This window comes from Dama dama, chromosome 5 (genome assembly GCF_033118175.1).
Source record: "Dama dama isolate Ldn47 chromosome 5, ASM3311817v1, whole genome shotgun sequence".
Classification (NCBI taxonomy): domain Eukaryota; kingdom Metazoa; phylum Chordata; class Mammalia; order Artiodactyla; family Cervidae; genus Dama; species Dama dama.
The window spans coordinates 95,019,128-95,045,239 of NC_083685.1; the positions used below are offsets into that span (position 1 = coordinate 95,019,128).

At 52.5% G+C, this 26,112-nt stretch overlaps 1 protein-coding gene across 7 annotated transcripts in view; it reads left to right on the plus strand.

Annotated features, from left to right (window-relative positions):
- Positions 1-26,112, plus strand: part of SPNS3 (SPNS lysolipid transporter 3, sphingosine-1-phosphate (putative)) — a 73,419-nt gene that overhangs the window by 42,028 nt on the left and 5,279 nt on the right. For 5 of the 7 annotated variants that reach the window (XM_061143158.1, XM_061143161.1, XM_061143159.1 and 2 more), the window contains 4 exons: positions 15,936-16,001; positions 22,295-22,393; positions 22,493-22,664; positions 23,612-24,353. In XM_061143158.1, the coding sequence (XP_060999141.1) occupies positions 15,936-16,001; positions 22,295-22,393; positions 22,493-22,664; positions 23,612-23,676 (402 nt within the window). In that variant the 3' untranslated portion in view covers positions 23,677-24,353. Of the gene's footprint in view, positions 1-15,935; positions 16,002-21,797; positions 22,254-22,294; positions 22,394-22,492; positions 22,665-23,611; positions 24,354-26,112 lie in introns of those variants that run through there. The other 2 variants (XM_061143163.1, XM_061143157.1) reach the window with 2 other exon arrangements.

The window sequence follows — 26,112 nt, forward strand, 5'->3', positions numbered from 1 at the left end:
CATGTCCGACTCTTTGCGACCCCATGAACTGCAGCATGCCAGGCCTCCCTGTCCATCACCAACTCCAGGAGTCCACCCAAATCCACGTCCATCGAGTCGGTGATGCCATCCCACCATCTCATCCTCTGTCGTCCCCTTCTCATGCCCTCAATCTTTCTCAGCATCAGGGTATTTTCAAATGAGTCAGCTCTTCGCATCAGGTGGCCAAAGTATTCGAGTTTCAGCTTCAACATCAGTCTTTACAATGAACACCCAGGACTATCTCATTTAGGATGGACTGGTTGGCTCTCCTTGCAGTCCAAGGGACTCACAAGAGTCTTCTCCAACACCACAGTTCAAAAGCATCAATTCTTTGGCGCTCAGCTTTCTTTACAGTCCAACTCTCACATCCATACATGACCACTGGAAAAACCATAGCCTTGACTAGACAGACCTTTGTTGACAAAGTAATGTCTCTGGTTTTTAATATGCTGTCAAGATTGGTCATAACTTTCCTTCCAAGGAGTAAGCGTCTTTTAATTTCATGGCTGCAGTCACCATCTGCAGTGATTTTGGAGCCCAGAAAAATGTAGTCAGCCACTGTTTCCCCATTTATTTGCCATGAAGTGATGGGACCAGATGCCATGATCTTAGTTTTCTGAATGTTGAGCTTTAAGCCAATTTTTTCACTCTCTTCTTTCACTTTCATCAAGAAGCTCTTTAGTTCTTCACCTTCTGCCATAAAGGTGGTGTCATCTGCATATCTGAGGTTATTGCTGTTTCTCCCAGCAATCTTGATTCCAGCTTGTGCTTCTTCCAGCCCAGCATTTCTCATGATGTACTCTGCATATAAGTTAAATAAGCAGGGTGACAATATACAGCCTTGACGTACTCCTTTTCCTATTTGGAACCAGTCTGTTGTTCCATGTCCAGTTCTAACTGTTGCTTCCTCACCTCATACAGTTTCTCAAGAGGAAGATCAGGTGGTCTGGTATTCCCATCTCTTTTAGGATTTTCCACAGTTTATTGTGATCCACACAGTCAAAGGCTTTGGCATAGTCAATAAAGCAGAAATATATGTTTTTCTGGAACTCCCTTGCTTTTTTGATGATCCAGCGGATGTTGGCAATTTGATCTCTGGTTCCTCTGCCTTTTCTAAAACCATCTTGAACATCTGGAAGCTCATGGTTCATGTATTGCTGAAGCCTGGCTTGGAGAATTTTAAGCATTACTTTACTAGCGTGTGAGATGAGTGCAATTGTGCGGTAGTTTGAGCATTCTTTGGCATTGCCTTTCTTTGAGACTGGAATGAAAACTGACCTTTTCCAGTCTTGTGGCCACTGCTGAGTTTTCCAAATTTGCTGGCATCTTGAGTGCAGCACTTTCACAGCATCATCTTTCAGGATTTGAAAGAGCTCAACTGCAATTCCATCACGTCCACTAGCTTTGTTCATAGTGATGCTTCCTCAGGCCCACTTGACTTTGTATTCCAGGATGTCTGGCTCTAGGTGAGTGATCACACCATTGTGATTATCTGGTAGGCTAAGTCACTTCAGTCGTGTCCGACTCTGTGCGACCCCATCGACGGCAGCCCACCAGGCTCCCCCGTCCCTGGGATTCTCCAGGCAAGAACACTGGAGTGGGTTGCCATTTCCTTCTCCAATGCATGAAAGTGAAAAATGAAAGTGGAGTCACTCAGTCGTGTCTGACTCTTAGCAACTCCATGGACTGCAGCCTACCAGGCTCCTCCGTCCATGGGATTTTCCAGGCAAGAGTACTGGAGTGGGGTGCCATTGCCTTCTCTGATCTGGTAGGTTTAGGGACCAACAAAAAGGGCACTGTGGCTAGTGTGGAGTGAAGAAAGGAGGAGAGGACAGAGAGGCGATGGGGACAAGGTTTGTTGGGCCATGTGGGCATTGGGTCGAGCTGGCTTTTACTGAGAGTGAGTTGAAGTTTTGTGTTAAGGAGTAGGTGGCCTGGCTTATGTTTATTGTATCTATTGAGATGATCATGTCATTTGTCCTTTATTTTATTAGTATGGTACATTACATTGATTGTATGTTTAACCAACCTTACATTCCTGGGATAAATCCTTTCTTGGTTATGGTGTAAAATCATATTTATATGTTGCTGGATTTGGCTTGCTGGTATTTTGTTGAAGATTTTTGCATCTCTATTCAAAAGAAATATTGGTCTGTAGTTTTCTTGTGATGTCTTTGTTTGGTCTCATAGAATGAGTTGACAAGTGTTTCTTCCTCTTCTGTTTTTTGGAAGGGTTTGTGAAGGATTTGTGTTAATTCATCTTTAGACATTTGTTCAGATTCCCCAGTGAAGCCATCTGGTTCTGGGCTTTTGTTTGTGGCAAGTTTTTTTGATTACCGACTCAATATTTACTTGTTATTGGTCAATTAAGGCTTTATATTTCTTTTTAAGCCAGTCTTGGTAGTTTGCATCTTTCTAGGAATTTCATTCATCATATTCTCTTATAATCTTTTTAATTTCTGTAAAGTCGGTAGTAATGTTCATTTGTGATCTTAGTAACTTGAGTCTTCTTTTCTCTTTTCTTGGTCAGTGTAACTGAAGGTTGGTCAGTTTTGTGGCCAACAGTGGTTGTATTGATTTTCTCTATTGTTCTTCTGTCATTGACTTCTGTCAGTGAAATCACTCTGACTTCTGTGCTGAGAATGGACTTCCCATGAGGGTGGAGAGTGCAAGAGCAGACGTGTCAGGGGTGGTCAGAAGCGGCTGGATTATAAATACACTTTGAAGGTAGAGCCGTTGTAATTTCCTGATGGATTCAGTGTGGGGTGAGAGAAAGAAGACTCAAAGGTGAGTTCTAGGATATTAGCCTGTGTAGCTGGAAGGAGGAAGAGGCCACTAACTGAGATGGGAAATTAGGCAGGAACAATGGAATGTGGGGGGAGGTGAGCACCTTGGTTTGGTACCTTTTGAGCTTGTGGCAGGAGGTTGACATGGAGTAGAGGTGTTAGTGGAATTGGATACACAACTCTGAAGTCCCTGGATATGACGTTACCCCTGAAACTTCAGAGGGCAGGAACTGGCTGCAGTTCACCATGAAGGACTGTCAGTAGGTTTTGGAGACCTATGCGGGTCAGTATCAGAAAGGGTGGCCAAAGAAGGCTGAGGAATTGGCTTCTGTTCAAATTAGCTTCAAAATAGGAAGTCACTTGAGTGTCTCCCATCCACCCATCCATCCACCTATTAATCTATCCATCCATCCATCCACCACCCCCATCCATCCTTCACCTTCTCAGATTGAAGGAACCACAGTTCTTCCTGTACTTTCTCTGCCCGTCCTGCGGAAATTGATAGGCTCCAGGGGAAATTGATGGGGCTTCCTGGGAAGGCCCACAGAAATGTGGGCAAGTGTGTTAGTGTGTGCATGTGTCTAAGTGTGACTATATGCAGGTCTGTGAATATGCATGCAGATATTTGTACTTTGTGTGTGTCCATTTCTGTGTACCTGTACAGTCATGCTCTATGTATGTTATATGTACATGTAACATATGAACAGTGTGTATGAGTGTGTCTGTGGGTGCTGTTTTGCATACATGTCTGTGTGTGAGTGTGCACATTCATGTGTATCCAGGCAAGCAGATACTTGTGTGGGATGTGTGTCCACATGTGTCTGTAGCTGCATATAGCTTTTCTCCCACTGCTTTTGTGGCTGCATTGCGTTGGAAGGAAGGGTTTGGGGAAGCATCGTGAGCATGCCCATCCCCAGGTTGCTGAAATAGGGCCAAGTCGTGCTGTATGTTTCATGGTGATGAGGTTTCCTGAGCATCTAAAGTCTGGTCTGGGGCTTTCTGTGGGGGAGCCTGTGCCCTGGGGCCCACCTGCAGGAGCTGAGGGTTCCTTCTTTTCCCTCCTTCCAGTCCCCTTGGCAGGGAAACTTGACTTCTCGGCTGTTAATTGGGATCCAGACGCACACAGCAGGTCTTGGCTCACACCCTCTTCCTTGGCCTTCTTCCCAGAGTCGCTGCCCTTCAGAGGAGAAGCGGTTTGTGTTCAGTGTAGGGACTGAGCTCAAGGTAGGAACTCCATCATCGCTGGCCTGGTAGCTGGAGGAGATGGTTGAACACTGGCAGTACCCCCTTAGGTGGGCTTTGTGGTCCAGAGGGAGGAGCTGGAATTGCGAGATGGCAACAAGCATGCATTGAGGCATCTGAAAGACCTGAACCTCTTCCTGTTTTTTCGCTGCCTAGCTGTGTGAGTTAGGGCAAGATCTTGACCTTGCTGAGCCTCAGTTTTCTCAGCTATAAAATGGGAGTGCTAGTACTTTGTCCTTGGTTTAACTGAAGAGCTAAATGAACTTTGGGGCCAGTTTTAGTTACTATAGATATATAATGGAATTTAGTGGTTTAAAAAAACAAGAACACTTGTTTTGCTCATGAATTTGCAGTTTGGACAAGTTGGAGGTGAGGGAAACATATCTGTTTTCCACTTGGGGTTAACTGGGCAGATTGGGGGTGGGAGCTAGGTGTCAAAGGTTGGGGGCTGATGGTTGATGCTGGGTGTTGGCTTAGGCCTTAGCAGGAGCTACTGGCTAGAGCAGCTGCCCATGACCTCCCCATGTGGCTGGGTCTTGCTTACAACATGGTGGCTGGCTTCCAAGGACTAGAGTTTTGAGAGAGCCAGGTGAAGCTGTGTAGTCTTTGATGACATACCCTTGAAAGTTACAGAGCATCACTTTGACTGCATTCTGTTCTTCATTGGAGCCACAACTTCTTGCTCAGATACAAAGGGAGAGAGAATGGATTTACTCTTTTTGGTGGAGACTAGTAATGATCTGAAAGAGCATGCGGAAATATTGCAGTGGCTGTTTTGGGAAAATAGTCTGCTCTGTGGTCCAAAGGCTCATCTTTCACTGAGCCCTGGGTCCTGTTGCTATCCGGCATTATGGTGAAGTAGATCTGGGCACACGCAGCCTTGAAGCCCCACAAGTGTAACCCGTCCCTGCCCAAGTTGTCTCTGGTTCTGTGCTGCTCTTCTCATCTCACAGGTGAGAACCCTGGGAGTGAGGGGTCTTACCTTCATACCCTGCTGGGCTTCACGGGCAGAGGGTGCAGAGTTGGGGACATGGTGAGGTGGCTGCAAGACAGGTCCCAGCCAGGATGAGCGGAAATGATGCTCACTCACTTATCCAGTATTTCCCAAGCATATCTTGTGTGTCAGGCACTGTTCTAGGCTCTGAGGGTGCATCATTGAACAAAACAGGCAAAAATATGTATGCACCAAAATAGACATAAAATAGGGGATTCCCTGGTGGTACAGTGGTTAAGACTCCATGTTTCCAATGCAGGGGGCATGAGTTCAATCCCTGGTTGGGGAACTAAGATCTCACATGCCATGCATGCAGCCGAAAAAAAAAAAAAAAGAAATAAATGGTGAGTTAGATGGGGCTGAGTTCTGTGGAAAAGAACAGCGTATGGAGAGTGGACAAGAAGAGGGTCTGGGCTGTGCCAGGAGGTCAGGGAGGCCTCACTGAGAAGGTGATGCTTCAGTGGGAACCTGAAGCCAGTGAGGGAAGGAGCCATGTGGATACGGGGGTAGAGGTGGGGAGAGCCCTCCATGCAGAGGGAACAGCAAGTGCAATGGCCCTGGGGGGAGGGGGGCGGGGAAGCATACAGGTGTCTTCTAGGAAATGCGGTTGGAATGGGTCCAGCCAGGGTAGAGCAGAGGAGATGAGGTCAGAGGGAATGGTAGGGGTGGAGGGGGAGGTGCTGATTGTATGGAACCCTGTACATCAAATGACTTTGGCTTCCAATTTAAGTGAAATGGGAAGCCATTAGAGGGTTTCTAGCTCAGAGGTGATGCTCTGACTGATGGTTTGTATCAGTTAGCTCTTGGTGAGTAACAAATCGCCATAACACTTAGTGGCTTAAGTTAACAATTTATTCTTATGATTCTGTGAGTTGGCTGGATGGTTTCATGGCTGGTTTCACATGAAATCAGCCCATAGCTCACTCCATAGCTGCCTTTAACTGGGAGACTGGGTTGAACCTCCAAGCTGATCTCATTCGTGTCTGGTGGTTGGCTGGGGTTCCTCTGTTCTCCTCCATGTGGTCTCCCATCCTCCACTGGCCCAAACCCGTTGCTTCCATTGTGGTGTCAGGGCCACATTCTCAGAAAGCAGATGTAGAAGCTGTGAAGTCTCTTAAGGCCTCCGCCAGGAAGAGCATTGCATCACTGCTGCCTTACTGCATCGGTTGAAGCAAAGGGTAAAGCGGGCCTAGTTTTCCCCTTGAGAGAGGACTGTACAAGGATGTGAATACCAAGAAGCATGATTAATTGGGAACTGTTTTGTTAACTTTTTTAACTTATTTATGGCATGTAGGATCTGAGTTTTTTGACCAGGGATTGAACTCATGCCCCCTGCAGTGGAAGCATGGAGTCCTAAGCACTGGACCACCAGGGAAGTCCCAACTGGGGACTTTTTGTAACTACCTGGGCTTCCCTGGTGGCTGAGACAGTAAAGAATCTGGTTCGATCCGTGTGTTGGGAATATCCCCTGGAAAAGGAAATGGCAACCCACCCCAGTGTTCTTGCCTGGAAAATTCCACGGACAGAGAAGCCTGGTAAGCTAAAGTCCATGGGGTCGCAAGGAGCAGGACATGACTGAGCAACTAACACTTTGATTTTCACTTGTAACTGCCTAGCATGTGGCTTAACAAGGTCTTCCTGGCTGCTGTGATGATAACAAAATGAAATAGATAAAGATAAGAGATAGGAAAACCCATTAGCAGACTTTACAATAATACAGGCAAGAGATGCCTATGGTTTGAATTGGGCTGGTTATGGAGGAAGTGTGAAGAAGTGGTCAGATTCTGGGTGTGTTGTGGAAGTAGAATCAACAGGATTTCCTGATGGGTTGGGTGTGGGGTATGAGAGAAAAGGATGAGAGAAAGGATGACTCCAGGGTTTTTGGCCTGAGCTGTTGGAAACACAGAGTTGCCATTTACTGAGATGGAGGTGCTAAGTTGTTTTTTTGCTTTTTGCTTTTGAAAAGAGTGGGATTGGGAGTTCAATTTTAGACGTTTTGAATTTGAGGTGCCTTTTGGGATATTCACCTGCAGATTGTAAGGGGCAGTTGGAAATATATGAGTCTGGAGTTCAGGAGAGAGGTCTAGGCTGGTTATTTAAAGCCATGCGGCTGAATGAAATCAGCACGGGCCTGAGCTTGAATAGAGAAGAGGAGAGGACTGAGGATGATACTCTGGGGCCCTTGACACGTCAGGGATGTGGCAGCCACATGCTACCACAGTAAACTCAAACGTTCAGACCAGCAGTTCAATCCAGCACACTCTATCAGTGACCTTTCTATTTTTATTTGGGGGAAAATTAAAAAAAAAAAAAAAAAAGCAAAACCAGAAAAGCCTGAAGAAGAAAATAACAACTTTCCATTTTCTCATCCTCCAGAATCAGCTAGTCTTAACATCTTGGCCTGTTTGTTTCCACTTTTATGTGACCATCCTTCTATATGTGTCTCTCAGTGTATAAACATAGGTTTATGTTTTTAGAAATACTTTTATTAAACTGGGGTTATATGGAAATTTTTTTTGTTTCTTTTTAAAAAATTCTTTTACTGTGCCTTGGGATACATGGGATCTTAGTTCCCCAACCAGGAATCGAACCCTTGCCTCCCACATTGAAAGTGTGGAGTCTTTAACTGCTGGACCACTGGGGATGTCCCTATATGGTAATTTTAAAAATAGATTTATTGAGATGAAATTCATGTGCCATGCAATTCACCCATTTAAAGTGCAAAATTTAATGGTTTTTGGTATATTTGCAGGAGAAGGCAATAGCAACCCACTCCGCTACTCTTGTCTGGAAAATCCCATGGACGGAGGTGCCTAGTAGGCTGCAGTCCACGGGGTCGCTAAGAGTTGAACACGACTGAGCAACTTCACTTTCACTTTTCACTTTCATGCATTGGAGAAGGAAATGGCAACCCACTCCAGTGTTCTTGCCTGGAGAATCCCAGGGACGGGGGAGCCTAGTGGGCTGCCATCTCTGGGGTCGCACAGAGTTGGACACGACTGAAGCGATTTAGCAGCAGCAGCAGCAGCAATATATTTGCAGAGTTTTGCAATCATCATCACATCAATTGTAGAACATTTCATCACCTCAAAAAGAAACTTCCTAAGGGACAACAGAGTAGATGCATTCCTTGGACTTTCTGTTAAAAAAAGAAACTCTATAGTCATATAAATCATTCACCATTTCGCCCAGCCACTGTCTATTCCAGCTCTATGTAACTGCTAATCTACTTTCTGTCTTTATAGATTTTCCTGTTCTGGATATTTTGTATAAATAGAATCATGTAATGTTTCATTCGTTTGTATGAACTTACCTGAAGAAATTGAATTGAAATCAAAGGAATTGTTTAACTTCAAATTAATTTGAAAATTTTGGACTTATTGATGAATCCTGACCAGCTTTTTTTCCTTTTTAAAAAATATATTTATTTATTAATTTGGCTGCACCAGATCTTAGTTGCAGCATATGGGATCTTCTGTCTTCATTGCAGCATGCAAGATCTTTAGCTGTGGCATGTAGGGTCTAGTTCCCTGAGGAGGGATGAAACCCGGGCCCTCTGCATTGGGAGTGCAGAGTCTTAGCCACTGGACCGCCAGCGAAGTCCTTTGAGCTCTTTCTTTATTGAATTAATATTCAATATAGTTTGCAAGTGCTTCCCCAGTGGCTCAGTGGTGAAGAATCCACCTGCAATGAGGGAGACCCGGGTTCGATTCTTGGGTTGGGAAGATCCCCTGGAGGAGGGCCTGGCAACCCACTCCATAGAGGGGCCTGGCATGCTACAGTCCATGGGGTCACAGAATTGGACACGGCTGAAGCGACTGAGCACACAACTAGTGTGGAACAATTATTAGAGATTTCCTCCTGCTTCTTTTCCTGTCCTTTGTCTTCTAGGTTAGGTTCTTTTTTCTTCCTCTCTTTCTTCTCCCTCCTCCACCTGTTTCCTCTGTTTCTTTCTCTCCTTCCTTCTTCCCTCCTCCTTTCTTTCCTTCCCTCCTTTCTTTTCCCCTTCCTTTTGCCTCTCGTCCTCTCTTCCCTTTTTCTTTATTTTTCCTGTTTTCTCTCTCTTTCCTCCCTCCCTCCTTCTCTGCCTTCCTCCCTTCTTTCCTCCCCACTTTCCTTCCTCCTTCCCTCTCTCTCTTTTTCTGTATGTTTGCATAGTTCACATGCTGCGTGCTTTCCCCAGCCTGGCTGTGGGCAGCTCTGCTCTGATGTCAGATTGCTGTGATGTAGTGTGGGTGACTTTTTGTTTTCTTCGACCCTCTTCCTGCCTTCTCTGTGACTCTTCTCTTCCCCAAAGGGGCTGCAGCTTGAGAGTTGAGTGTTAGGTTTTCTGTCACTGGAGGGAATTGCAGGGCTCAGGTAAGGTGGGAGTGGCTTTGTTAGAACACCTGGACGCTGCTCTTTCTTCTGGGATTTAGGTAAATGCTCTATCACAGGGTTCATTCTACTTAATGACTGGGTATATCCCCTCTTCTGGGATGGGAGCTGTTTTTAGGCCTCACGTGAAGTCAGTAACTCATGTCATTCACTCACTTTCTCCACTTCCACCCATTTCTCCCCAGCAGCTTTTGCCACTGGGTCTCAGTTAAGAGTGAAAACAAAGGACCCCTGCTCAGTTTATCTCCCTCAGATATGGGGGTTTTGGAGAATAGCTTTAGGGGAGAGAGAGCTAGGAAGGGCTATATTGTCTATCCTAGAATCATCTGGTTTTTTTTGCCTTGGTTGCCAATATTTAATGCTTATCTCATTAGGCTTTGTTCTTTTCTTTGGTGAAAAACATTTTTTTTTCCCCCCTGGCGTTATTTATTTTTTTACTTCTGGGGGATGGGCGGTCTATGATGCAATTGCAACCTTCCATTTTTACAAAAGACTTCTCAGCCTTTTAGCTAAGATCAAATGTAATATGGGGGCTTTCCAGGTGGCAGAGTGGTAAAGAATCTGCCTGCCAATGCAGGAGACACTGGAGACGCAGGTTCAATCCCTGGGTTGGGGAGATCCCTTAGAGTGGGAAATGGCAACCCACTCCAGTATTCTTGCCTGAAAAATTCCATGGACAGAGGAGCCTGGCAGGTTACAGCCTGTGGGATGGCAAAGAGTCGGATACAACTGAGCGACTGAGCACGTTTTTACCCAAGAGTTGCTCCAGATGACCTTTAGGCTCCTTCCAGCGCACACTGGGTTGTAAGTCTGAGTTCTCTAGTGGCCCAAGAAGAGATGCAGCTACCACGACAAAGCAGAGTCAGCCTGGTGGTCACTGAGGCCTTCACATCCGGGAGGGGATGCGGCCTTCCTCCACCTTGGAGATTCCTGAGCAAGGACCAAGGATGAAGGCCCCACATCTGCCCAGTCTGGTGCCAACAAGGGAACCTTGTGTGGTGCTTGGCAGGGAGTAGCCAGGATGTGTGTCCCCCCTGTAGCAGTGGGCAGGGTCAGCTGAGGGTTCCAAGGTTGGTTATGGGATCTGCTGTCACCTCTGGCTGAGAACCGAGCACAATTTACTGACTCAGCTTTGCTCACCTCTCTGTGATGCTCCAGAGGTCTGGGATGGGGAAAGCCTGGGAGGGGCTGTGGATGGAGTGCCTGGCTGGCATGCTGGAGGAGCCTCCTCAGTGTACTTGACAGAGACTGGTGGGCTGTGCAGATACCCCAGGTTGGGGGCCTCTCCTACCACTTGGCCCTTGGGGGCTTCTTGGATAATTTTCTCTTGCATCTTGGGCTGGAGTAACTGAGACTTGCCAGGGGCTGCTTCAGAGGAGCTCAGAGAGGCCCACCTACTCTTCTTCTGAGGACCCAGTCCCTGCGGGAAGCTAGCAGATGTCTCTTGGATGGGCAGCAGAGCCCGCTGTGTCAGCGGAGTTCTCCAGGGGGACTGGAGCCCACTCCCCACCTGCCTGCCTCCCGGGCTGCTGGCCCCTGGGAGCCGGATGGTACCGTGTGCCCTGAGTCAGTTCCTGCGGTTACAGGCTGGCAGGCCCAGGGGCGAAGTGTGCCAGCCGGCCCAGCAGCTTGCTGATGGCCAGTCTGTGCTGGGGACCTGCATCCTGACTGGCTCAGCCACACTGGGTGAAGAGTTGACCCATGCAAGGGGAAGATCGGCCTTAGCTCTCCCCGAGTCTCCATGAGCCTTTGGGAGACCTTTGCTTTCCCCCTTCCTGGGGTGCCTAGAACCCATTCTCTGCAGTTCAGAGGTCAGTGACTACCCAGTTGGAAGAGTGAGATGGACCAAAGTGGAGACACTGTCCTTTCTACCCCACAGGGACTGAGTCTTCTCTGGAGTAGGTGTTCCAGCTTCCCTCCTGCTCCCTGCCCGTGCCTACGTGTGCCTGCGGGTGTACACAAGGAGGGGTGATGATGTGTATGAAAGTATGAGTGTGTGCATGTCCATGTGTATATAGGTGCCTGAGTGCAAAAACAAGAGGATATTTGTGTGTATGTGTATGTGTATGTGGTCTTCCCAGATGGTGTTAGCGGTAGAGAACCTGCCTGGCAATGCAGGGGACATTTAGAGACACAAGTTTGATCCCTGGACTGGGAAGATCTGGAGGAGGGCATGGCAACCCACTCCAGTATTCTTGCCTGGAGAATCCCATGGACAGAGGAGCCTGTCAGGCTACAGTCCATAGGGTTGCGAAGAGTCAGACACAACTGAAGTGACTTAGCACACACATACGTGTGTGCCTGTGTGATTGTGTGTGAGTGACTTCTTGTCCACATCATGAGATCACAAGCAGGCGTGTGTACATGCTCGGCTGTTTTCCGACAGGTTCACCCCAGCAAGCAGCCACTATCTGTTTGGTTGGTACTCTTGCCATACATGTTTTTATACTTGGAACATCATCCCTGTTACCTACTTATGTGTTTCCTTGCGGTGTGTGAGTTTTGCATGTGCATCTCAGGTTTTGAGTCTAGGTATGTGTGCGTGGGTGTTGGACCTCTTGTGTGTGTGTGTTTGTGTGTGTGAGGTCTTGAGGATGCTTGTGTCTGTGTGTGCTTGTGTGGTTTTGTGTGAGTGTGTGTGTGTGTGCCCGCCTCTCTGGCTGGGGGTGACTCAGGCCAGAAATATTCATCATCACTGCCCCAACTCAAGGGGGAAATCCTCTTGAGTCTGAGATGGAAAAGGCCAGGGACTGCAGGGCTCCATGCTTCTCAGGCTCCCAGCGGCATTCCCAGGCCCTGTGGCCCAGGGGATGGAGTTGGGGTGCAGGGGAAAGCATGTACCGGTCCTAAGGGGATGAGGGCAGAGTCAGATTTCCCTTTCGGAAGTCCCCTCTGGGGCTGCTGTTGTGGGTGGGGGGGCGATGCTGGGGCCTGGGAAACCAGTGAGGAGGAGAGACTGGCCCAGGCCAGACAGCAGATGGGAGGAGGGGGCAGAAGGGAGGGACATCTAGGATCAGCATGGACAGGAATCAGTGTCTGGAGGGGTGTGAGGGCCAGCAAGGCGTGGAGGAGCTTCCCCGCCTCCCCCTGTCTGTGTCTGACCAGAGTGATGGGGGGTTGGGACAGGGGCCATCTAGGAGCAAAGTCGCCTGGGCAGCTTGCTGGTGGCCAGGTTCTGTGTGGGACCTGCATCCTGGCTGCCTCAAACACCCTGGGTGAGGACAGTAATGTGTGTGGGGGGAGCAGATGGGGGAGACAGCAGATCTGGCGACCTGGTCAGTGCAAGGGGCCTGCAGCCGTGCAGGAGAGGGCGTCCAGGGGGCTGAGGGGCCTGTGTAGGAAGAGCTATGCCCAGTTCACTGACTACATTCTTCACCCTGACTTTACTTCCAACCAGGGCCCTTCTTGTTTGGTTGGTTTTTTAATTGTGGAACCCAAGTCTGAGTTGGTCATGGAAGCTGCTGACTTCTAAGGCCTGATTTGCACGCAGCCTGTGGGGAACACAAACAGTGCCCACTGAGGTTGTCTCCTAGGTTATTTTTTTTTTCCATTTATCTTTATTAGTTGGAGGCTAACTACTTTACAATATTTTAGTGGTTTTTGTCATACATTCACCTGAATCAGCCATGGATTTATGTGTGTTCCCCTCCTAGGTTATCTTTTATTCTCGTTTTTAAAAATCTATTTGGCTGTACTGGTTTTAGTTGCAGCATGTGGGGTCTAGTTCCCTGACCAGGAATCGAACCGAGGAGTGTGGAGTCTCAGCCACTGGACCACCAGGGAAGTCCCTCTTCCAGCTTTCGAAGCACAAGCTCTTGGCACCGTGGAGGCACCTGGTGGGGCGGGGGCTGGGGAAAAATCACGGCCCAGCGGGTGGTGATCTCCTTGGAGCAGACACGTGTGGCAGGGTGGGACCGAGCTGTGTACTGTCAGGGGGTCACACCTCTCTGAAGGAGTGACCCTCCCTGAGCCCAGGCGGCGCCTCAGGAGGCTCTGTAATTATGGGATGAGGAGGTGGCCTCTCCCTAGCCGGGCCCCGCTTTGCCCCTCAGAGCCGCCGTGTGGAGACAAGGGTTTGGTGGCTTGGGGTGGGTTTCCAGGTGTGTCTGAGGAAACCTGGCCTCCTCCCGTGGTTTGTTCAGCCTGAAAGGCTCCATTGTGGCTGCGGCCTCCCTCTGATCGGCTCTATTTTGGGACAGGATCCACCCTGCTCCAGCTGGAGGAAGGAAAAGGTGTATTTCAGCGTGTCCTGTGGGTGTTGGGGGCGGGCAGGGGGCAGAATGCAGCCCCAGCAGAGAAAGCAGCTCGGAGTGGCTGGCGCAGGGGGTGTGGAGGGTAGGACCCTGGCCTGTGAGCTGGAGCTGGGGGTCGGGGGGGGACAGTGGCCTGGCCATCCCTGGAGGTGGGAGTCAAGGGGAGGATGGGTGTGAGTGGTCCCCGCTTTCATGTGGCCCCAGGAGGCTGGCTTGGCAGACCCTGCCGAGCTGGAATGCGGGTCTGCGGCCTGCCTGGGCCCCACCTAAGGCTCGCCCACCGGCCACTTCCTGATTCCTAGCCCTGTGGGTGCCCAGCCCAGGCCCAGAGGAGGCCCGCCTTGCCCTCAAGAGTTCCCCAGTTTGTGGAGGGCCAAGGCCTGGTGAGACTGGGAGAAGACCCCTGCTGCGCCCCCTCCCCAGTGGGTCCTGCCCTCTCCCTGAAGCCCTGGCCACACTCCTGCCCACCCAGCCTGGCAGGTGCCTTCTGGCCTCCGCCTCTGCTCACTGGGTTCTCTGCCTGGTGTGGCCTTGGGGCTCTTCTAGACCCATCCCGATCCTGCCCATCCTTCAGGGCTCTGCTCAGGGCCACCTCCACCTGGAAGCCCTCCCCATCCTGAGCTTTCCTCTGACTCATCTTGTGCCAGCCTCGCCCTGCCCTGTGGCTTCTGGGGCCTTTCAGAGTCTCTCCCCCTGGCCCCCTGACAGCTTCCTATCTCTCATCTTGTCACTCGGGTGAGGGGCTCACCAAAAAGTGGTATGTGACCTGGGCCTGATCCTTCTCATCTGTGAAGTGGGAGTCATGGTGCGTGTCTTAGGAGGTGGCTGAGAGTTGGGTGGGTGACAGAAGGGGACAGGACTGGTGTGTCATCGGTGGGCATGCAGTAACTCTTCGGTTCCTCTGTCCTGGGTTCTTGTAGGCCTTTGGGTGCCAGAGCCTGGGCTGCCCTGGGCAGAGCCCCGTGACTCCAGGAATGACTAATTCCACTCCAGCAATAAGCTCTCAGGAGAAATGAGACTTTCCCCTCCTCCTTCCTGCCTCATTAAACTCTTCTTGAGTGAGTGGAATGAAGATTGTCCTAATCCTTTGGCACGAGGTGGGGGGTTCAGGGAGCTGGGAGAGACAGGCCCACAGCGGCCTCTGGTCACCTGCAGGATAGGCAAACAGGGCGGTAGGGGTGGGGGGGTACATCAGGTTTTCTGAGCCCCATAGGTGCCCAGGGCGGGGGTGGGCAGCGGACAGGGGCTGGAAGCCTCGTGTTTCAGTCTGGCTTTGTCCTCGGCCAGCTGATGACCTCAGACAAGCCCTGATCCGGGCACAATTTACTGTCTCAGCCTTGCTCACCTCACTGTGATGCTCCAGGGAACTGGGAAGGGGAAGGCCTGGGAGGGGCTGTGGATGGGGTGTCTGGTTTGGGTGGTCTGGCTGGTATGCAGTAGGTGCCTCCTTAGTGTACACTGGCCTTAGGGGAACAAAGCGGGAGGGGAGGGCAAGGCCAGAGCAATCTCTGGACCTTTCTCTGTTTCCCCACCTTTAAAAGTGGCCTGGGAGGGACTTTCCTGGTGGTCCAGTGGCTAAGACTCTGTGCTCCCAATGCAGGGGTCTGGGTTTGATCCCTGGTCAGGGAACTAGATCCCACATGCTGCAACTAAGAGTTTGCATGCCACAACTAAAGATCCCACGTGCTGTAGCTAAGACCCAGTGTAGTCAAATAAAAATAAAAATTAAAAAAAATATATAAAGTGGCCTGGGAGTCCTGGCTACTATCCTGGGTGACCTCAAGGACGTGCTCTTCCCAGGCCTGGGCCCTGACCTCTCTCTGGGTCATGGCTGGCCATCTGCCCAGATGGAGATGTCTGCCCACTCTGGGAGCTTCTCTGGTGGCTCAGTGATAAAGAATCCACCTGTCAATGCAGGAGATGCAGGTTTGATCCCTGGGTCAGGAAGATCCCCTGCAGAAGGGAATGGCAACCCACTCCAGTATTCTTGCCTGGAAAATCCTATGAACAGAGGAGCCTGGTGGGCTACAGTCCGTGGGGTTGCAGGAGTCTGACATGTCTTAGCGACTAAACCATTCCTACCACCCACTCTGGAGGCTGCTGCCACTGGGATAACAGTTGCAGACCTCACCCACCCCAGGTAGTCTCGATGGGGCTTCCTGTGTGCAGACTAGTCTCCCTCTGCCCGGGTGGGAAGACACCACGGGGAGGGGCTGGTGATTGAAATCCAGGGAGCCTCATCCTGACCCCCTGTGTCCACAGGTGTTCCTGGCCCTTGGGGAGCTTCTCCTGTCCTGCAACTGGGCGGTGGTTGCCGACATCCTGCTGGTAGGTATGGGGGTCAGGGCAGAGGGCTGGGCCTGGGGTGTTGAACGGGGGCAGCTGGCGTCTGTCCTGCTCAGGGCCGGACTTCTGCTGTTGAGTGGCCCAGAGGTCAGATGGGGCTTCAGAGACCATGGGGTCAGGGACCGAGGTCAGCAAGCAGTTACCTTGGACCGGGGGCCTCCCTGGCATTCTCAAACATATCCTCTATCACTCCTGTGTTGTGGGTAAGCACGTGGAGGCTCAGAGAGGCCAGGGGCCTGGACCAGGGTCACACAGCCCGTAGAGGCACTGAGCCAGGGCTGGGACCCGGGCTTTCTGACTCCAGGCCTCTTTCTTTGCCCCTGTTTCTTGACTGCCATCCTTCTCAGCAAGTGGTCTCCTTGGCCTCTACACTGGGTATGCAGTCAGGGATGCTGGACTTCGGGGGCACCCAGCCCAGGTGGGTCCAGACTACCCCAGCTCCCGTATCATGGGCTGCAAGGCTCGGGCTCCAGTGAGTCCTGATGCTGTCCCGACCATGTGATGCTGGGTCCAGAGTCTAGCACTCCCCCCCCCGAGCCTCACTCTCCGTCCAGCCTCCCGGCCTCCTTCTAGGAGACCACAGTGAAGCTGTTAAACACTGAAGGGTTGTGCCCTTGTGGATTACACAGGGTCCCCACCCTAGCGACACCCCAAAGCCCTTGTCCTGCCTCCTGGCAGCCCAGCATGGCCCAGCGGTGGGCCCGAGGGAAGCAGAGCCGTCCTGAGGGTGGTCCAGTGCAGACGCATGAACCTGGGTGTCAGCCCTGCTTCTGCCACTTCCCAGCTCTGTGTGCCCTAGGCAAGTCACTTTGTGTCACCGAGCCTCAGTTTCCCTGTATGGAAAACGGGGATGAAAAGACCTCCTGGATTATGGTGAGGGTGAAACAAGATGATCCCTATGAAGCTTGTGCCCTCTGCCCAGGGCAGGGAATGCTGGCTGGGGTTCTGGTAATAAATCAGCAGTTCCTACTTTCTCATCTTCCATCTCCTAAAGAAATCCTGGCATCCTGGAATCTGAGTTTGAAAGGGCTGTGGGGAAGTGTAGTCATGTAATTAGCCAACAAAACCTGCTTGAATACTGCTGTGGACAGGAGGCTCACTCTCTGTATAGATGCTCTGGCCCTTCCTTTGACCCAGGCTAGCGGGTGTCGACAACGCTATCCCGTCTGTGACTCCCGGGTGAGTGTATCAGCTGCAAGGCTGCCGGCTCTTCTCTTTTCCTCCCTCCAGACAAGAGACTTGGGCTCCAGCCCAGACTCAGCCACAGACCTGCTGAACGGCCTTGGGCCTCAGTTTCCTTGCCTATAAAAAGGGGCAATCATAACTGGCCTGGCGGGATGAGCAAGATGGCCTGAGGGAAAGCCCTCAGTGTATGGGATTGCGCTGGCAAAGCTTGCCCTGGGTATGGCTGCCCACTTGTAGGCACAGGGTGATGACCTGCCCCCACCCCCAACACAGCTTGTCCGCTGAAACCTGCCCCCGCCCACAGCTTCTTCCGCCTCCCCACCAGCCCTGTTCCTGCTCCACATGACAGCCCCACAGATATGTGAAGACTGCGCCCGCCCGTGGTCTCCGTTGCAGGAATGATTAACCTGGCAGAGTCGGCCTCTTTGTAGCGCCACGTGTGGGTTGGGGGCAGGGGTCGGGGAGGGGGTGGTGGGGAGAGGGGAGGTGAGGGGGCCAGTCAACCATAGTCTGACCCATCTGGCAGTGCTTGGGAGCGGGCGGGTACCACCCAGGGGGCCAGACTGGACCCAGCCCACCTGGTGCTCCTCCTGCTCCTCCCCTGGCTTAGAGGCATCCAGCCCCCAAAGCTCAGTGGGGCCTGTCAACCCAGGGAGGCTGCTAGCCCCCCTTCCCCTGCCTCCCCACCTTCCCAAAGCCTCATGGGAGGGACAGCTTTGTGACACTTTGTTGGCCGGAGCTGGACCACCTCTTGGAGCTCAGTCTCCAGGCGGGGGGGGGAGGGGCTCCAGAAGGGAGGGGTCTCAAGCCAAATGCCGGTGAGGGGACCGCTGCGGGACCTGAGCTGTGGAGTGGAGGGGCAGACGGGGAGCGGGGGGCGGGGGGGGGAAGGATGAGAGGTGACGAGGCCAGAGTGCAGACTAGCGAGTAGACGGTGCCTGTGAGAAGCTGCACAGGGGACAGAGGGGAAGAGAGGAAGGTCCCTGGAGTTGGGGGGTCATAGGTATCGAGTGCTGCTTTTCCAGAGATGAGGCTGGAGGGGAGATGGGTGGAGAGAGGCTGGCAGGGGTTAGAGTGGGGCTGGGGCAGGAAGTGTGGGGACGCTGGTGTGGCATGAAGTACAGGGAGGTCCTTGCTGGCTACCCGTTCTTCTGAGGCCCGGAAGGCGAGAGGTCAGCGGAGCCCAGGAGCCAGGATTCTGGAATGGTCCACCTGCTTCCACTCCCAGCTCTGCCCCTCTCTCTGGCTGGCCTTGGTGTGCGCAAATGTGCTGTAGGTGTTTAACAGAAAGGCAGTACCTACCAGTTACACCCAGGCTACAAGGGCTAAGAGAGCTAAGCCTGCATCCCTGAGGGGTCGCTGTGGGCTCCATGGGCCCCACGGCGGTCCTGCGTCAGGGACACGGCTCTCTTTGATCTGCTTATCTGCCGGGAGGAGAATCCAGATTCTCTCCGGGGAAGAGACTTCAGGGACTCTTCAGTGGTTCTTAAATTCATTGAGCATAAGAATCAGGTTTAGGGGAGCTTATTACAAATTTCATTTCCTGGGTCAGGAAGATTCCCTGGAGAAGGAAGTGGCTACCCACTCCAGTAGTCTTGCCTGAAGAATTCCATGGACAGAGGAGGCTGGTGGGCTATAGTCCATGGGGTCACAAAGAGTTGGATATGACTGAGTGACTAACACTTTCACTTCACTTTCATTATAAATTCACTTTCCTGGCCCTCTGTCCTCAGAGTCTGATTCAGTCGTGTCTGTGTTGGGGCCCAGGGATCTGCATTGCTCTTGAATTGTCCTGCGTGATCCTGGTGGAGCTGCTCCTCAGAATGCACTGGAGGACGCTATTCTAGTGCAGCCAGCTTTCCAGCTCATGAACCCTCTGCAAAATTCTGACCAGTGCTGTCCACCCCCTTGTTTACATACCCCTCTGATGGGCAGCTCACTCCTTGCATCCTGGGAAACCCCTGCCTCCTGGTAGCTTGGTTAATAAAAAGGATCTTGGCTTATCACAGCCAAGACCCACTTCAGACTCTTGTCCGTGACCTCCCCACTAGTCTGGCTGGGACTCGGATGGCCTTGCTCCCTGCAAGACTGGAGACTGTGTATCCCCAAATGAGCTCACCATCTCCCTCAACCCACTGATGGGGTCTCCAGCTCCCTTCCCACCCTCCTGTCTCTCTGGGCCCCCCTCTAGTTTACCCATCCCCAGCTGTGGGGAGTCGGGCAGAAGTCGCTCCCTCTCCCAGGTCTGTATTCTGGGTTGCTGGAATCCTGCCACCTGGATCACCTCCCACCTCTTCAGCAGATCCCCCTTCCCTGGGGGACCATCACCCTCCAGTTCTCCCTCCATCCATGCATCTCCATGCTTCCCTGCTCTGCCTTCTGCCCCTAGGTAGCCGTCTGCTCACTTGTCTGTCTCACCCTCCCAGGGGTGTCTGGGTGTGAGGGCTGAGTGGGGCGCGTGAGGCAGGCTGCCAGGAAGTTTGCACCTGGTGACTGCCACTCCGACTTTGTGCGGGCCCTTGATTGGCGCTGGTTATGCCCCGGGCTATAAAGGGAACAGCTCTTCTAAGAAGGGCGAGTCAAAAACAGAGGTGTTTTTGTCTCTGAATAGAGTGAGTCTGGAGTTTTGGGAACCCAAAAGCCTCTAAGCTTCTAATATTACCTGCCCGGCTCTCCAGCTGCTGGCGAGGCCCAGCCTTGGCCCCTGGCTACATGGAGACCCTGGGGACCCAGAACAGGTAGGGGGGGACATACTTCCCTGCCACTGGCAGCAGGAGCCGGTCTGGGTCCTGCAGGTTGGAGTTCCTGGGAGCAGGGGAAGGGAACTTTCTCTCTCCAAGCAGCCCTGGCCTCTGCATGGACGTTTTTGGATATTCAGAGCCCATGTTCTAGGACTGGGGTCCCCAACTTCTGGGATATAATGCCTGATGATCTGAGGTGGAGCTGATGTAATAAAATAGAAATAAACTGCACAGTGAATATAATGTGCTTGAATCATTCCGAAACCATCCCCCACCCCATTCATGGAAAAATTGTCTTCCATGAAACAGGTCCCTGGTGCCAAAAAGGTAGGGGACTGCTGTCTCTAGGAGGCCCTGCCCTCTGCCCAGAACCACCAGTGAGTAATCACATAATTATGGGGCGAGGAGGAAGCACTTGGGGAAGGCACAAAGCTGTGGTCAGTTCCTCCTCAGGCCTGTTGGCAGGTCCTGGTGATGGGCGGGAGGCCCAGCTTCTCTCACCACCTGGACAGACTGGCTCAGTGCCAGTGACTCCAGGACCAGCCGGTCACCCTCAAGAGTGACTCCTGCCGCTTTGTCCTGCCCACCCACAAGCCCCTCTCCAGTCCTGCGGCTCCGGCCTTCACACCTTGGCTCACGCTGTCCCCTGTCTGGAGTCCCCTTCTCTGCCCTCCTTGCAAGTTCCCCATTTGCAGGGCTTGAGGTGAGCTTGCCCTCTTGGTTCTTCTCACTGTTTTCCAAACGTTCTGTAACAAACATGTCAATGTTTCTGGAAAGGCTCCTTTTTGCTTGTAATAGCAGGATGGTCAAGCATCAGACCCTGGAGAAGAAGGCCTGGGATCAAATAGCCCCACTGTTTCCTGGCTGGGTGACCCTGGGCAAGTTACTCACCCTCTCTGTGAAGGGTTTCATCATCTGTAATAGTGGATAGGAATCGTGTCTCCCTCATGGGTTGCTTGAGTGGATATATTAAAAAATATATATATGAGATATGTAAAATGTATACAGGAAGCACTTAATGAATGTTAGTAATTATTATAATAATTATTATTATATTATTATTCTCTGATGGGCTCAGATTATGGCCAACTAGGCCTTGGGAATAGGCGTTGGTGTGGGAAGCTCCCCTGTGGATGTCCTGTTGGGACCGTGTGACCTTGTGGCTTCTAGTTGAACCTCCTGCCTCCCTCCCTACCTCCCTCCTCCTCTTGCTGCAGCCCTGGGTTCTAGCAGAGTTTCTCCTGGGGTCAGTCTCCAAGATGATTCTACTTGACTTGTTTAGTTGGCAAGATATCAGCTAGTCCCCTCCGTGCCTGGTGCCTTGCTGAACTCCCAGGGACCCCAAGAGAAATTAGGCAGGAGCTTTGCTGCCAGACCATGTAAGGGTAAGGGGAGGAGGGCAGTGAACCCTTCCAGCTGAGGGGGGATGTGCCTTCAGTTAGGGGTGCACACGGGCTGTGGGAGCTCAATGCAGGCACCTGAACTCTGGGAAGGCTTCGAGAGGAGGTGACCTTCTTGAAGGTCAGTCCTGAAGGATGAATGGGGATGCTCCAGTTGGACCAGAGAGGGAAGGCTCGCCAAGCAGGAGGCACAGCAGGTTCAATTTATTTCAGCCTAATGTCCTCAGGTACCGGATGAGGAATGATCATGAAAGTAACCATTTATGTAGGTACCATTATTATCCCCATATAGGGATGAGGAGGCTAAGGCACAGGAAGGTGAAGTGACTTGCCCTTCGCTCGAGGGTGGGGGGTATGGGATTGGGACCAGACTAGTGAGTGGGGGGTATGGGATTGGGACCAGACAGTTTGACTCCAGAATTCATATATTTAACCTCCCCACACCCTTCCAGGTGGGCCTTTTCAGCAAGGCTGCCTTTGGTCTCTGCCCAGACAGGCTTCCTGAGAGAGAGACTGAGCCCTCCGCCCCACCCCACCTGGGTGCCCACGTATGTAGGCACCTGGCCTTGCACCCTGTCTTCACTCCACAGCCCACACTGCTGCCTTCCGTGTCCCTGAGCTGGGACACGCCCACCCCCTCACTGTTGACACAGCCATGCCTGGGCCCCCTGGTTCAAGAGCAAACTCTTACGAGAGGTGGCCCTCATTAGGGGCCTGGCAGCTCCATCCTGGGGGACTGGGGAGCCTTCCTGAGACTCTCAGAGGCTAATGTCTCGGTGGTGGGGCTTCAGGCATTAGGGTCATGGACCCCCTACCACCCTACTCTCTCAGCCAGCCTGTCCCCCCACCAGGCAGGTCTTTGGCAGCGGGGGGACAGGAGAGGGTCTGAGGGGCCACCTACTCCCTGTCCTTGCTCAGGGACCTCCCCTGGTTTTTCTGTGTTTTGCAGTCGGTGGTGGTGCCCAGGTGCCGGGGGACAGCTGAGGCACTTCAGATCACAGTGGGCCACATCCTGGGAGATGCCGGCAGCCCCTACCTCACGGGACTTGTAAGGCCGGGTGGGTGGTGGGGCTCCAGGGAAGGGCTGCACTTGGAGGCCTAGCGGCTTCCTGGTGGGCCCAGCAGACCCAGCCTCTCTCCTCTGCAGATCTCCAGTGCCCTGCGGGCGGGGCGCCCCGACACTTACCTGCAGCGCTTCCTCAGCCTTCAGCAGAGCTTCCTGTGCTGCGTCTTCGTCATCGCCCTGGGCGGCGGCTGCTTCCTGCTGACTGCGCTGTACCTGGAAAGAGACCAGGCCCAGGTCCAGCAGTCTGGCACAGGTACCCTGCTCCTTTGCACCCATGCCGGGCTCAGGGCTGACCCTATAGGAGCAAAGAGCACTGGCCACCCCTTGAATTTATTAATTTATCCATTCATTCATTTGTTGATTCATCCACATGTAATTATTATGCCCCTGCTATGTGCCAGGCAAGATTGCAGATCCTGGGGAGTGAACATCAAGTCCAAGCCCATGTGAAGAGAAACAAACAAGAAACAAACAAAAGCAATAAATGACAGTATGTTTGAGGTCATAAGTGCTATGAAAGGCATAAGGCAGGAAAGTGGGGAGAGAGGAACAGGTGGGGGCAGGTTGCAGTTTTTGAAAGGGTGGTCAGAGAGGTCCTCACTGCACAGGTGACCCTGGAGCAAAGATTTGGAGGAGGGACTGAGTTGTGCAGCTGTCTGGGGGACAGTGCTCCTGGTGGAGGGAAGAGCTTGTGCAAAGGCCCTGGGGTAGGAATGTACCTGCTTGTGTTTGAGGACCTGCAAGAAGGCCGCTGTGGCTGAAGCAGGAGCAAGGGGGGCCAGCGGCAGAGACAAGGGTGACAGTGAGAGGAACAGAGCATGGGGGGACTGAAGGCTTCTGCAGGGACTGAGGCCTTAACACTGAATGAGATGGGAGCTGCTATGGGGTTTCCAGGGCACAGGCCCCAGGATGTTTGATTGACATCATAAAAACACCATTGTGGTGCTGCTGTGTTGAGATCAGACTGTGGTGGGGGTGGTCAGTGTTGAAGCGGGGAGGCCAAAGGGAGGTTCTGTAGCCATGAGGGGAGAGCAGAGGGGCTGGGACCGTGGTGGTGGCATTGAAGGTGGGGAGAACAGGTCAGATCTGGAATTTATTTTGAAAACGGAAGCTGGAGGATTTCATGTTAGACTGTGCCCAAGCCTGGTCCCCAAGCACCTCTGCCTCCTTTGGGGCTGGCTGAGTGATTTCCGCCCACAGGGATCCTTGAGAGCGAGAACCAACGCCTGATTTCTGGCAGGGGTGCCTCCCCAGAGGACCCCTGAGGCCCTGCCTGGCAGCGAGGAGGTCCCACCTGCCCTGTCACCCGTGGGTGACCTCCACCGGATCAGTGCCTCTGCCCACCTTTGACTGTGGCTCCAGGACCCTGGCTGAGCTGCACCTGCCGTTTCTTCGCTCCCAGCTGGAGAGCTGGCAGCGCCTGTGGCTGGGCTGGGAATTGAGCTGTCAGCAACCCGCGCGGGAGTCCTGAACCTATGCCTGACCCAGCACGAGGCCACTCACTCCAGCCTGGAGTCCTCAGCCTGGCTGCCAGCAGGCCCGATTAAAGTGTGGCTGGTACAGAGCCCGTGGATATAGGCCTTTAGACAATCATGTTATTTATAGCCTCAAGGTGTCTCTGCTGGGATCAGGAGCCAGAGAGGAGGAGGTGGGCAGTCTGGGCGGAGGATGCACGGCTGCTCAGCGTGGGTTTCTAGGCACGCCCACCCTGGACCGCCCGCTCTGACCCTGCTTCCCCACTCTGCAGGGTCAGGAGGGCATGGGACACCGCTCTCTGTGCATTCACCCTTTGAACTCAAGGTGGGGGCTGAATCAGTATTCTGGAAGATAGGTCTCTACTCGAGTGCTGGTGTTGGGGTGTGGCCACAAGATCCATGGAAATCCTCTGCCTGCACAGACCCAGCTGCCTCAGACCCACGCTGGGGGGCTCGCATGGCTACACGTGAGTGCCTTGCTCTGCATCCCTCCCCCTCCCCCATGGGGAGGGCTGGCTCGGTGGGACTCACTGGGCTCAGAGCAGCTGGGCGCAGCAGGCCCTGCAGGAGATCAACAGCTTCCAGGCGGGTAGCAGTGAGGAGGCATGTTCTTTCTGCCACAAGCATAAGCGTCTCACCCTCTCCCCTGGTGCCCAGCCAGGCCATCACTGTTCACTTTCTGATCACAGCCGCTGGGCCTGCCTCTCAGCAGCTGTGGGCAGAGCAGTGACCCAGACTCACGCTCCCCTCCTGACCCTTGCTTGCTCCGTCCCTACCCTCTATGGGGTCCTCCCTGCCCCTTAGGTTGGAGGGGACAAGTTCCAGGAGCTGGACTCTCCAGCTCAACCCACACCTGCCACCCCCAACCTCCCCAAGTCTCAGCCCTCCCTCTGGAGCAGCCATCAGCCTCCCCCACCCCCCACCCCTCACCGTCTGATGCTTGGAGCTCGTGAAACAGGCTAGCTCTGAGGTTACAAGAAAAACGATTCCTGAGGGTCCTTGTTTAGGGTTCTGCTCCTAAGTACAGCATGGGTGTGGGAGGGAGAGGGGCAGTCCCACAGCCCCAAGCAATCCTCTGATCCCAGCTGGGTGTCCTGCAATTCAGTTCAACTCTGACACTGTCTACCCAGTGAGTGAGTGAAAGTTGCTCAGTTGTGTCCGACTCTTTGCGACCCCATGGACTATGCAGTCCATGGAATTCTCCAGGCCAGAATATTGGAGTGGGTAGCCTTTCCCTTCTCCAGGGGATCTTCCCAACCCAGGGATCGAACCCAGGTCTCCCACATTGCAGGAGGATTTTTTTACCAGCTGAGCCACGAGGGAAGCCCAAGAATACTATAGTGGGTAGCCTATCTCCTCTCCAGCGGATCTTCCCAACCCAGGAATTGAACCAGCGTCTCCTGCATTGCAGGCGATTCTTTACCAACTGAGCTATCAGGGAAGCCCTCTCTACCCAGAGAACATCACATTCCACAGGTTAAGGGTTCAGTCCTACAAGACTATCCCTGCCAGGCCTGTCCCACACTTCAGATGCCAACCACAAGTCCAGGTGGTGAGTGGCTGTAAACCCAAGGTTCTCACAACCCCTTCCTGGGGTTCCATTAATGTGCTGGAGAACTTAGGAAACCCATTTACATGCCAGTTTATTACAAAGGATGGAACTCAGGAATAGCCCGATGAAAGAGATGTGTAAGACATCTGAGCATCTGGCATCTGAGCCTTCGGTCCCAGCCAGTGTATGGTATGGGGGAAGGGCATGGAGCCTCCACTCTCCCCAGACGTCCATGTGTTCACCAACCCGAAAGCTCTCTGGACAGCCCGCTCCTTTTGGATTTTTATGGAAGCTTCATTACTCAGGCATGATACCATTGGCCATTGGAGTGTGATCTCAATTTCTAGCCTCCCTCCCCTCCCCAGAATTGGTTTTGGGGCAGGGTTGGGACCAGAAATTCCAACCTTCTAATTGCAGGGTTTGCTCTTAGCCTTGTCCTTAGGTGAGTTCCAAAAGTCACCTAACAAACAGAAGACACTTTTAGGGATCTCATCACCTAGCAAACTCCAAGGGTTTTAGGCAGTCAATGCCAGAAACAGGGTGAGCAGCCAAATGATATATTTCTTATTATAAATGACAATATCGTACTTGGTTTCTCCTGAGAAGGGGGCAGTCGGTCTGTGTGGGATTCACTGGCTTTGTGACCCGGGCCACTCTCTGTCCTCTCTGAGCTT